The sequence below is a fragment of the Papaver somniferum genome, chromosome 5 (assembly GCF_003573695.1).
Source record: "Papaver somniferum cultivar HN1 chromosome 5, ASM357369v1, whole genome shotgun sequence".
In the NCBI taxonomy this organism is placed as follows: Eukaryota; Viridiplantae; Streptophyta; class Magnoliopsida; order Ranunculales; family Papaveraceae; genus Papaver; species Papaver somniferum.
Genome location: NC_039362.1, coordinates 3778224 through 3791456, shown reverse-complemented (window position 1 = coordinate 3791456; position 13233 = coordinate 3778224). Strand labels below are relative to the sequence as shown.

At 36.5% G+C, this 13233-nt stretch overlaps 1 protein-coding gene across 1 annotated transcript in view; it reads left to right on the top strand.

Annotated features, from left to right (window-relative positions):
- Positions 1–12823, top strand: part of LOC113278660 (CBL-interacting serine/threonine-protein kinase 9-like) — a 28678-nt gene extending 15855 nt beyond the window's left edge. Inside the window, exons 5-6 of the mRNA XM_026527436.1 lie at positions 12345–12728; positions 12812–12823. Of these exons, the coding sequence (XP_026383221.1) occupies positions 12345–12728; positions 12812–12823 (396 nt within the window). The remainder of the gene's footprint in view (positions 1–12344; positions 12729–12811) is intronic.
- Positions 12824–13233: the final 410 nt, after the last annotated feature.

Sequence of the window (13233 nt, the reverse complement as noted above, 5' to 3'; positions counted from 1 at the left end):
CAATTTTCATAACATAGGGCTCAATGATTTATTCTCAACAATAATCGCTCAAAACATAAATTATATGGACTCTTATTTTGCCAAAGTAGATTTTCAAAACATTGATTGTAAGTCCTAAGCATGATGTATCAAAACACCTAAGCCAAGCATACATCATCAAATTAAATAACAACCAATTAATTCAAAGCATATTTCCATTTTAAATTAATGCAGAAGTCTTAAAAAGAATTAATGAAATTACCCCAAGTATGCAGTTTGGCCTCCTCCGTCGTCCCAGTGTTGGGTTTTAGCTCATCATAGTAAAAATGCTCTCAAAATAATTATTTATTGCTCAAAAAGTGGTTTACAAATGATGAAAATGTGTAAAACAATTGAACAGAAAAATCGCAACAGAAATAACTGTTGCAAAGGCGTTGTTCAGCTGTTACAAGAAGAACGATAAATGATAACTGTTGTTGTACGACTAAATACGACCCACGAGTGTGCGTCTTAGAGACTGTTGATAAACGACTGCTGCTGCGAGTCCGTTCTTCGTGTTCTTCATCTTCATCAATGGCGGCAGCAGCAGCAGAGAGAAATCATGGTTCTCGATTCTGCAGCGTTCCTTCTCTCCTCCCAACTCTCGACAGCCCTTCCACTCGACCCAAGGAGTTAATTTATACCCAACAGCAGCATTTAATCCCTCGCAATAACTCCATATAATCCTTCATTATTCGGTTTAAAGAAAAATATTCTAAAAATATTTTCTTCCCTGTTTTGTTTGATCACGCGTCTGCAGCTGAAAAATCACCTTAATTGTCTTCTAAACGGTCCAAAAGTGTGCTAGAGTCCTCCATGCATCATCATAACACGTCTGAATCCCTCAAAAATCCTCTCAAACCCGTGACTGCCCTGTTCTCTGATGATGACTTTTTTAGCCGATTCTAGGCAAATTCGATCGACCAGAACGCTTGCAATAGGTTTATATATATCCTAGGAACAATCTCACCAAGTTTCAGCCATTTAATCACCCTAAAACACCTTCAAAATTGGATCGAAAATTCTGCCAGTTGAAAGGAAGCTTTTCCCGCCAATTTTGATTTTTCAAATAAAGAAGATGACCTCCCACTAATCCTGTACAGGTGTCCCTTTAGTAATTTGGGCTGAAATAATAATTTTTGGGTGGAAATAGTAATTTTTCTGGGTTCCTCCGGGACATTTCTGGGACGTTTCCGGTGCATTTCTGGGGTGCCTTTAATACTTTATCCTGGGGTGTAAATCATCACTTTTTGAGCAACTCTTTCCATACAAGGGTATTTTCTCCAAAAACACCTAAACAAACATAAAAACACAATATTAGTACAAAAATAGAGTTCCAACAATACAGACATTGAGGACAAATTAGACACAAAAATGTGTCTATCAAATACCCCCAAACTTATTATTTGCTAGTCCTCGAGCAAATTTATTCTTGAAAAGTGACCGAGTTAATCTCGGGTGGGTTTATCAGAGGTGTACCCACAAAAACCAATACTCCAGACCCTAGCTATCTACGAAAAATCTTGGAAAGCACTAAAGAACCTCCTTGGTTGGCATACTTATTAATTACAGGAGGAAGTACCCTGACGCGAAATTCCAATTGCTGTATACGAGTTTGCACTCAAGCATACTAAAATTCATATAAGTGACAGAGCTCTACTAAGATAGTTTCACGATGGACATCATACTCGGAGTCAGACTAATCACATGAAAAGATTAAGAAGATGGAAAAAGAAAAATGTAGATGGTTGAAAAGTGAACGGTGTTTCCCATATCTGTCTGAAGGCCTCTGCCAAGGTGAACCTATCCTAAATGACTGAGTTACCGGTCTGACTAATATCAACACATTGGCATATACAAGGGAACCAGTGGTCAATAGTCCTAACTCTAGGTCAACACAACTGGCATATACAAGGGTACCAGTGGTCGAATTTATTGAATTTTATTCCGTTTGGTCTAATGGTCTTGTCTCAAATTTTTTTTTTTATAACATTTTTTTTTTCTTTTTTTCATAACTTTTTTTTTCATAACTTTGTTTTTTTTTTAATGGGTATCTCAATCACTCTATTTCACCCTAGCAATGGTAACAACTTGAATCGTGAGCCCCACCAAATCACTGAAACAAAAGAAAACTAAAAATAGAAAGTGAAAAGGACTCGACGAGATATGGCGAAACTATCATGTTATTTCTAACACCTGAGCACTGTGCTTTTATGAATAGACTCTATAGATGTTTCCATCTAGTCAGATTGGTTCCTCAGCTCCTAAAACAAAAATGTTTCCATCCACTTAGATTGGTTAGTGTTATCCTTAATAGGCGTAAATTTCTAGGCTCTGGAGTTTATTTATTGCAACTAAAAAGTTTCTCCCATACCCCCAAACCTAAATCTAACATTGTCCTCAATGTTCTAAAGATGAAACTAAAAGCATGAACAAGGAGAAACTGTTACCACTTGAAGCAAAAGAGATAAGGAAGGATATTACCGTGTCGCAAGAATATTGGGTTACCTCCCAAGAAGTGCTAAGTTTAAAGTCTTCAGCCAGACTTAGGAAGGATTAGTCAACTTGAACCATAAAGTAACAGTCGAAATAACTGTGCGTCTTCAAAACGAAAAAGAGCTGACCAAAGGAAACTACAATAACCCAAGAAAGTGAACAAGAATAACATGCCCTTATCTAGTTTCCTGATTAAGATATTTATATCTAATTGTGGTTCAGGTTCAGGTTCTATGAAAGGGTCTAAATAAAATATTTTCCTCGGATGCATTTCCTCATAGGTTGGATCCAAATTATTAGGTCCTAGAGTTTGGAAAAACTCGAATAAGAAATTAGAATCACAAAAAAATAATAACCTAAATAACTGAGGATCCTCTAAGTCAATCAGGTTTGACTTACATAATTGACCACAGTGAGAGTAGTGGTCATTCTTAAGCAAATGTGTCGATTCTAATTTCCTAAAGCATTTAGGTTTAGTCTCAAAACTTAATAATTGACACATCTGAAATTTATATGTTCCCACAATTGGTAGAAAAGTTTTTGGTGGGAAAACAAAGTCAATCTTGGTATTATTGCCTAGGCTAACCTCATCAACCAGAGGATGGGTTTCTAACAACTGAGCTTCTTTCTGGACATCATTAGGTTCGGGAAAACGTGTATGAAGATAATCTTGTAAGATGGTTGAGGCACAAATGTCAAGTCCTACAGGAGGGTACTTTCTAAGAGTTAAAGCACACGGAAATGATAATCACCCCCAAACTTAGAGTATTCTGTGTCTCTAGAAAGACTAGTCACAACTTCCCTAATTTCTAGGTCATCAGATTCCTGGAAATGGTCAATATATTCTTCTAAGTTGGGTTCATCCTCACTCATTTCTACGAGTTTATCATCTTCTAAGACTAGTGTTTCTAAATCGCTAGATTCTAAAACAGTATTCTCAGGGTAAACTCTTTCCTCTAAACCATCAACACAATCATATAAAGGCTCATAAACTAAGGTTTTAATCATATTTACCTCCTCCAATTCACTGATAGGCACATCAAATAATGGATTATCCAACATACTGCAGGCTAAAGGATCATGAACTACATCGTCTAAAACGGTGGTATCTCTAGTCAAATCCACATCCTTTTAAATAGGTGAATAATTATTAAAATTATTTGGATTTGTACTAGAAACAACACTATCATTATAAAGCTCAATCGGAGTAACAAGCTCCTGATCACTATGCCTACATATTTCATGTTCTTCATCAATACTATCCTCATCATAATCATCACTATAATAACATGAAAAAGATCGAACCTTATCAAAACAAGTAGTATTACCACTTCTAACCTCGTCCTCTAAATTAGGCAAATATTCACTATTGATATCAAGGGTAGAATTAGAAACCCTATTTTGGAAATTTAGATTATTTCGAGCAGCATTAGCTAACTGTTCATTTTCTGCCTCTAAACGTGCTTGAATTTCACTGAGCGTAACACTTATACTTTCACAAGTCTCATTGAATATCTTAGACCGTTGTGTACTCTCTTCTCTTGAACTAACTGCACGTCATACTCCCTTCGAATTTGTTGGTAGGTTTCTTCTAGAGATTGAACCGGTTTAGAAATGTCATAATCAGGACTAGTTTTTTAAGTAATTTTCCAAAAACGCATGACTAGTACTATAATATTCCTGATTTTCTTGCTCGTAAGACCAATTCGTGTGTGGATAGTAATTGGGCTCACTATGGTATGAACCATAACCTTGAAAAGGTTGGCGTTCCCAACTACTATTCCCACCATGGTCATAAAACTGATGATGTCCATATTCAAATTTAGGTCGATATTCATTGTATTGGCTTCTATCATACCAGCTCGACATTCTTAATTGCAAGGGAATTATACACAATCACAAACAAGGCCGACTCAACTCCACCAAAACAAACCTAAAGATTTCTAGCAAACAAAAAGCATGATGGCTCCACTTAGATTGTTTCTAGACCAGCTTCTATCTTTCGAAAGGGAATTCGTTGCAATTTGAGCAAACCCCTCTGGAATCAATCCGAGTCTAAGTAAGTTGAATTGAGGCGAGGGAAGCTCAGTGGAGCTTTGATACCCAAGGCCTCACCGCTATCACAAGGCGGCGCAGTCACGCATTCAACTCACAGAAACCATCATGAACTTTGGAGTGTTCTTAAAGAGCAACCAATATTTTTCGAACGAGTTTCCTATTAAGCTCTTTACCCTATCGGTCTCGTTCTATTCCAAATTTTAAGCTTGGGTTCGCGTTAGGTTTCGTTTTCCTAAGGCGGGCAAGAAGGGAGCGGTGATGAAATCCGAACCCTTATCTTGTTTAGGCCAGGCCTTTCCCTTTACTAGGAAAATAAATACAGTCCGGTTCGTCCTCAAACAATTATCACCTTAAGGCAGACAGTAACCCGCTTGCAGGAGATTCGCGGGTGTTTCGATTGGACTTACCTCCCGTACCAGACGGGCGATGAACCGTTGTCGTCGACTCGGGCCACGACTCCTATGCCGTGTGCGAACCCGAGGGGCCGAGACGATATAGTAATCGTCGTCCTTCCCTGCACACAGTTTATATAATAATTTTTTTTTTTAATAATAATACCCTTCCGTAGGGTTAAAAAAAATAAAGTCCAATTGTTCAAAGTCCAAAGTCCAAAATAAATGAAAAAAAAAAATTACAGTTTTCCTCACACACTCTAAAAAATTTAAAAATTTAATCCTAAAATTGTCCTTTTTTTCTTCTCTTTTCGCTTTTCGCTTTAAGATTTTTCCTCTCCAAGTCCTTAGTTTTCACTTTGAACCTGCAAAATAAAGACAAAAAGAAACGTAAAAAGGAACAAACAATTCTAAAAAAATAATAAATCAATCTATATACAAGTCCGCGTCGGCGGCGCCATTTTGTTTTAAAGATTTTCGTGGTTGTAGTAATGAGGTTCAAACTCTCGGACTTGTGAAGAATAATTTTTTTTAGAAAATAAAAAATAAATAAATATATACAATAAAATATTAACAATGGTGAGAGTTACTGGGGCTTAGGATTCGGCCAAATTCATTTCTTAAATGGTTCAGAAATTAATTCTAGGCAATTATAATTCAAAAAAAAAATGAATATTAACTTTATTCTTTGCCAAAATAGATTTTATAAAATATTACTTGTATTTCTTAAGCATGGCATATCAAAAATCCCTAGGAATAAGCATAAACCATCAAATGAAATCACAAATAATTAATTAAAATCTTAATTCAATTAAAATTGGTGCAAAAAGTAAATATAGAATTAAATAAAATTACCACATAGATGAATTAAGGCTTCCTCCATCGCCCCAGTGTTGGGGTTTAGCTCATCATGGTGTAATTCATCTCAAAATATATTATTATTGCTCCAAAGTTGATTACAAATGAGTAAACAATGCAACAGAGAAATCGCAACAGCAGTTCCTGTTGCGAAGACGATGTTGGACTGTTACAAAGAAACAAATGGTGACGGAAAATAAAGTTCTGTGGCTGAATACGCTGTTGCAAATCGGTTGAAGAAACTGTTGCGAAGATGAAGAAAGTATTGCGATTCGGATGAAGAAACCGTGGCCGATTCCTTGTTCTTTAGAGCAGCAACAGCAGCAGTTTCTCTGTCAATTTTTCTCTCAATTCCTATGGATTCTACACTCCTCCTCTCGACCCCAAACTCTAGAAACCCATTCTAGTCGACCCATATAGCCTATTTATACTCCTAATCCTCATTTAATCTCGCCATAACTCCTCAAAAATCTTCACAGTGAAGAAAATTATTTTTGAGAATAATTTCTTATTTCTTTCTCTGTGTACGTTAATTTCCTTGAAAATCTTCAGAAACTGATTGATACGCAACCTAGGAAAGTATCTGGTCTTAACTCCACAACCATGCAGCATCTTTTACGTGATTTTCTTTCCAAAAATGAAACCGATATTCTTCTCTCCTGTTTTGATCGGGAATTGATTTTCTGGCCAAAGTTGATCGATCCCAACCACCATAATATCTTCTTATACTAATATAACATATACCCATTAAGTTTCAGCTCTTTAATCTCCCAAGAGATCCATCAAAATCTCGAACGAAATTCTGCCAGGGAAGAAGAAAAATTTCCCGCCAAAAAAAAGAATTTGAATTTTGTTGAAGACCTTCCCCTATCCAGTTCAGGGGTGCAAATAGCAAGTGGGGTTGAAATAGACTTCTTGGGGTGGAAATAACCAAAACATGGGTGCCTTTAGTAATTTTTCTGGGATGTTTTCCGCACTTTTTCGAGGTTCCTCCGAGGTATTTCTGGGGTACTTCTGGTACACTTCTGGGGCGCTTCCGGTATACTATCAACGGAGGTCCAAATGCCACATTTTTGAGCCCATTTCGCCTCAAGGGATTATTTTTCCAAAAACTCCTACAAATAAATAAAACAACATAATAAGCACAAAAATGGGTACTAACAATGTATACAATTGGGCTATATTAGACACATAAATGCGTCTATCAAATACCCCCTAATAATATTATATACACAATATTTGTTATAGTATTGAAAGTGGTAGTAAAAGTTCGTTGCTCGGACTTGTAAAGATTTAAAAATAAAAATATATACACAATATTTGTCACAATGGGCGAGAGGTACTGGGACTAATGATTCGGCCAATTTTCATAACATAGGGCTCAATGATTTATTCTCAACAATAATCGCTCAAAACATAAATTATATGGACTCTTATTTTGCCAAAGTAGATTTTCAAAACATTGATTGTAAGTCATAAGCATGATGTATCAAAACACCTAAGCCAAGCATACATCATCAAATTAAATAACAACCAATTAATTCAAATCATATTTCAATTTTAAATTAATGCAAAAGTCTTAAAAAGAATTAATGAAATTACCCCAAGTATGCAGTTTGGCCTCCTCCGTCGTCCCAGTGTTGGGTTTTAGCTCATCATAGTAAAAATGCTCTCAAAATAATTATTTATTTCTCAAAAAGTGGTTTACAAATGATGAAAAGGTGTAAAACAATTGAACAGAAAAATCGCAACAGAAATAACTGTTGCAAAGGCGCTGTTTAGCTGTTACAAGAAGAACGATAAATGATAACTGCTGTTGTACGACTAACTACGACCCACGAGTGTGCGTCTTAGAGACTGTTGATAAACGACTGCTGCTGCGAGTCCGTTCTTCGTGTTCTTCATCTTCATCAATGGCGGCAGCAGCAGCAGAGAGAAATCATGGTTCTCGATTCTGCAGCGTTCCTTCTCTCCTCCCAACTCTTGACAGCCCTTCCACTCGACCCAAGGAGTTAATTTATACCCAACAGCAACATTTAATCCCTCGCAATAACTCCATATAATCCTTCATTATTCGGTTTAAAGAAAAATATTCTAAAAATATTTTCTTCCCTGTTTTGTTTGATCACGCGTCTGCAGCTGAAAAATAACCTTAATTGTCTTCTAAACGGTCCAAAAGTGTGCTAGAGTCCTCCATGCATCATCATAACACGTCTGAATCCCTCAAAAATCCTCTCAAACCCGTGACTGCCCTGTTCTCTGATGATGACTTTTTTAGCCGATTCTAGGCAAATTCGATCGACCAGAACGCTTGCAATAGGTTTATATATATCCTAGGAACAATCTCACCAAGTTTCAGCCATTTAATCACCCTAAAACACCTTCAAAATTGGATCGAAAATTCTGCCAGTTGAAAGGAAGCTTTTCCCGCCAATTTTGATTTTTCAAATAAAGAAGATGACCTCCCACTAATCCTGTACGGGTGTCCCTTTAGCAATTTGGGCTGAAATATTAATTCTTGGGTGGAAATAGTAATTTTTCTGGGTTCCTCCGGGACATTTCTGGGACGTTTCCGGTGCATTTCTGGGGTGCCTTTAATACTTTATCCTGGGGTGTAAATCATCACTTTTTGAGCAACTCTTTCCATACAAGGGTATTTTCTCCAAAAACACCTAAACAAACATAAAAACACAATATTAGTACAAAAATAGAGTTCCAACAATACAGACATTGAGGAAAAATTAGACACAAAAATGTGTCTATCATTGTGCATCTGATAGGTTTGTTGTATCTTTCAAACTCTTTTAGTTCATAGGTCATTGCATCATTGGTTCTGTTATTTTCCAATCCACTTAAATTGTTTCATTAGTCATAAGCATTATATTGTAATTAGCTTTTGAAGTTTTTCATGAAAATTGCATCTGTAACGTAAGCATTGGAGTTGTAGCTGGTTTTGCAGATCACTACCAGTGTACAGTATTCATCATCTCATTTCAGTTTAAGCATGCTAGTAATCTCATTGTATATAAGTATTGTTTGTGTTAAATTTGTTTCGTTCTGTTTGCATCATAGCTGAATCGCATCCTGTAGTGTGGATTGTAGGTCTGTGAAGTTTTCTTTCGTTTTTAACATTCTTAGTTTGCGGCATGTTTTTCAGTTCATTTGCTACTATAAGTTGTAGCCTGCTGTTGTAGTTGTATCTTAGTTGTGTATCATATTAGTTGTAGTAACTGTCATTTTTACCATTCCATTGTCATTCGCATAACTGCATCTGTAAGCTGTGTATATATTTGTTTAAATTTGAGTCATTGGTATAACTTAGTATAATCCATCTGATATATATTTTGCATTTTGTAGCTTTGTTCTATAGCATTTTAGCTGTAATTTTTATTTCTATCTTTTGCATTCTGTCACACTGCATTTCCAGGACTGCATCTTTTTTTTGTAAGGCTGGTTGCATCATTGTCTGGTAATTATTAGCTGTAACTTTTCATATAACTGCATTCTTTCAGTTCTCTTTGATTAAAATAAGAAGCTTTGCATCATTATCACGTAGTATAACTTAGCATAACTTAGGTTCCTACAGTTCTGTCTCATATACCTTGCATCTATAGGTTTGTTGTAATTCTGTCGCTTGTAGCATAGCATGTACATTTTGTAGATTTATTCCATCTGATTTTTGAAGCTTAATTCTGTAGCGTCTTAGCGGTGTCTTGTAGCTTAGTTTGTGCATTCTGTCTGTATTCATAGTTTAAAAGCACATATCCAACTGTATATATCCATCAGTGAGTCATATAAGTTTGTGATGTTTTTGTCTCGGTTTTAACACCTGTTGTTTCACTCTGTCACCTGTACTTAAAGTTGAAATTGCATATCCTGAGTTACCCATATCTCAGCTGCATTGTGAAATACCCCTTGAGATTTCTAAGCCTTTGGTTGTGCTAGCCAATCCAGCACAGCACGTTAAGAAAGCACGTCAAAACATGCACAAATCCATAATATAACAACGTATAATACATCACATTTTGTGTATATTTTACAAATTCTAGCTAGTTTTTGACATTTTATGCTGGCTTATTTTTATAACACATTTAATACCTAAATATTTGGAAAATATATTAAATGTGTTATAAAAATAATGTCATTACCTATATATACTTGACTAGAACATTAATTCACATGACATGATTTCAAATTATATGTTATCTATTTAGATATCGTGATAATGTCCGACTTAATGTATATCATTAAGTGATCTCAAATTGTTTATAGCACGTGTGCCAGCACGACACAGCACGTTACGTGCTGTGCCCGTGGGCTGTGTTGTTCCTAGCTTTTGACTAGTAAAGCACAGCACGGCACAACGCGTTTAAATCGTTGGCACAACCCAGCACGACACATGGCACGTGAAGCACGCGACTTCGTGTGCCGGGCTGTGCCGGGCCGACACGTTTTACACCTCTAGCTGTAGGTCACTTCTCTGTATAAATATTTGTAGCACCAAGTGTGGTACTGCTTGCTAACTAGCAGTTTACAGTCTGTCAGCACTCTGTTTCAGTGCAAGCATTTTCGCATCCCATCCCCTGTACATTAGTACATTACGTGTTGGTTTCATCTTACACTCACCCTTTTTGTCTCCCTGCAACAAAACATTCCAGGCTCAGTTTGTAGCAGCAGTTTCATACTTCATGTGTATTTACATTCTGTGTACTAAAATTTTCTCTTGAGAAACCAGGTAGCTGAACTTCCGCTGTGAAAGTCAAAAAAGAGCAAAAAGGAGCAGAACACATTCATCTGTCGTGCCTACATCCGGTCTTGTACCGGTGGTGCTAGATAGACCTCTACTTTGGCCAAGAAAAAGATGAAAAGGAAGGAAGAACACTGATGTTGTTCATATTCTCGGTCACTCTAGGAGGTAAGTATACTCTTATACTCTGTGTGTGTACATCTGTGTTTTAGGGAATTATAATGAATACTTAGTTAATGAATCACTAGGCCCTGGTTGTATTTCTTCATGACTAAGTTTATTGGCTAGTTAGTATTCATCAAGACTGCCTGCTTGAAACCCATTCCCATTTTTTGACACACTCGTCCCAATTGAGACAATGGGTGATGTTATGAATAGACCCCATAGTCTACATGAGTACATGTACCCCAAAAGAAAAAATCAGTTATCATGTATCGTCTTACCCCAGATTAATGTCCCATTTGAATTGAATACAAGCATGATACAAATTCTTCCGATATATCGAGGGGTTGATTCTGAAAACCCCTATCATCATGTAAGAGAGTTTGAACAAATTTGTAGGACTATGCAATATGAACATATGTCCATAGACTCTCTGAAATTGTGTTTATTTACATTTTCTATAACGGAAAAGGATAAATCATGGTTCTACAGTCTAAGACTACAGTCAATCACCACTTGGGAACAACTCACAAATCAATTTTTCAGAAAATTCTTTCCACAACATAGGACCATCTCTATTCGTTAAAGTATTAACTGTTTTTTCCAGTTATATGGAGAGAATCTTTTTCATTATTTTGAACGGTTTAATGAGTTACTGATTGAATGTCCTCACCATGGCTTTGAGAAGTGGAAACTGGTCGTTATTCTTTACGAAGGACTGGACTTTAAGACTCGATCCATGGTTGAGTCTATGTGTAATGGTAAATTCATTGAAAAAACTGTCGATGATGTATGGTTATTTTTAGCTGAACTTGCAGAGCAAACCCATCAATGGGAACCCATTAGGGAAACCAGGATATTGTCACATGATATGGTCAACTCCCATGAGTTAGAGTCCGATTTGGACTCTGATACAAACATGAACTGCATGACTAGGAGAGGCGAAGCTCTAGAAAAATATAGAAATACAAATGTTGTTGTCCCTAGCAAACTGAACTCCATGTTTGTATAACGTGTGATAGCTCAGACCATTTGAGTGAAAAATTCCCTAAATTTCATGGCCTGCACCATTGTAGAACACATCATGGTAATGCTCTATGTGAAACAAAAAACGCCGACTCACATACTTGCACTCCAGGATGGAAAAGTCCTTGTTACGATGATGATGTATCAAACTGTGAAAATAGTGTACCCAGTCCCACTCATGCAACTGATGTTGAGTATGAACCTAATTTAAAAGTAAATGAGTCGACTGAGGACACCACAACTATTAACATGGAAGAGTATGCATACTACTCTAATGATGATATGATGTTAGAAGAGCTAGTTCTTCTTGAAGACCCAATTTCGGAGTCATGTGACTCGGAATGCCAGACCACGGTGTAGAGACCTACATTGATAATGTTCTTTCTAATGTTGAATTTCATCACAATCCGGATAATTTTGGTGCTGATAGATAATTTGTGCAGTTGTGTTGTGAAGGAGAGCATGACACACAACTTGTGTCCGACTTATGGAAGGCTGATTTTTCTAATGACACTATTGATCTCATGCATGAAAATATGTTTGACGTTTCTATTTCCCTGCCTAGGTCACAACATGATGTTTCTTAGGATTTGTCTATGCATGAGAATAAATCTTTTGATGATGATTCTGAATTGGGGCTTGTTAATTTATTCAATGACTGTGAGCATGATATTGTTATTCTTGTGACTGACTTGGGAAAAATTGAACTGAGTTGTGATGCTTTTGAACCTGCACATGCATACAACTTAGACGCATCTAGTTCCATGTTTAAGTCACAAACAGATTGTCCTGCTTCTGACCTGGATATTGTTCTTTTAGAATGTGCTAAATTCATGTTACCGACAGTTCCCAACCTAGGGCTAGAGTTATGTGCATCTCAAATTCTTTTGGACATTTTTTCCACTAAGTATCCTGTCATTGAGAGGCTATATCTGGAATCCCTTCCTGTTTCTTTTCCCATCCCTGAACATGTCAGTTTAGACTTTGGAATTGTGCGGGAAGCACCTCAAGATTCGATAGTTGTTCATAAATGTCATATCTCTGTAAAATTCAGGTTTGGGGGTAGCTCATTTGTTTTGACAACCTCGCTTAAATTTCTGTCTTTTTATAATTGTGTGAGGTTACTAAAATCTTTGCACACTGTCTTTTGGGTTGATCCTCAACTCTTTAGATTATTGGTATATGATGAATCATCATTGTATAATCCAGTAGGTAATTATATTTTCTAGACCTTCTTGTATATATGTGCGTTAATCCAATGTGACATCAACTGAAAATGTTGGATTCTATCCTTGAATAATGAAGCTCTAACCTTGCTTTTGCCAATATACCGGTAATCTTTTCCCTTTTCTCTAATCCATGGTTCTCATGGTATTCTGTTGTTTAAATTCTTACCATATTTTGAAACATTGAGGACAATGTTAGATTTAGGTATGGGGGATTTTTTTGCATATAGAGTTTTTAGTCTTTTCCACC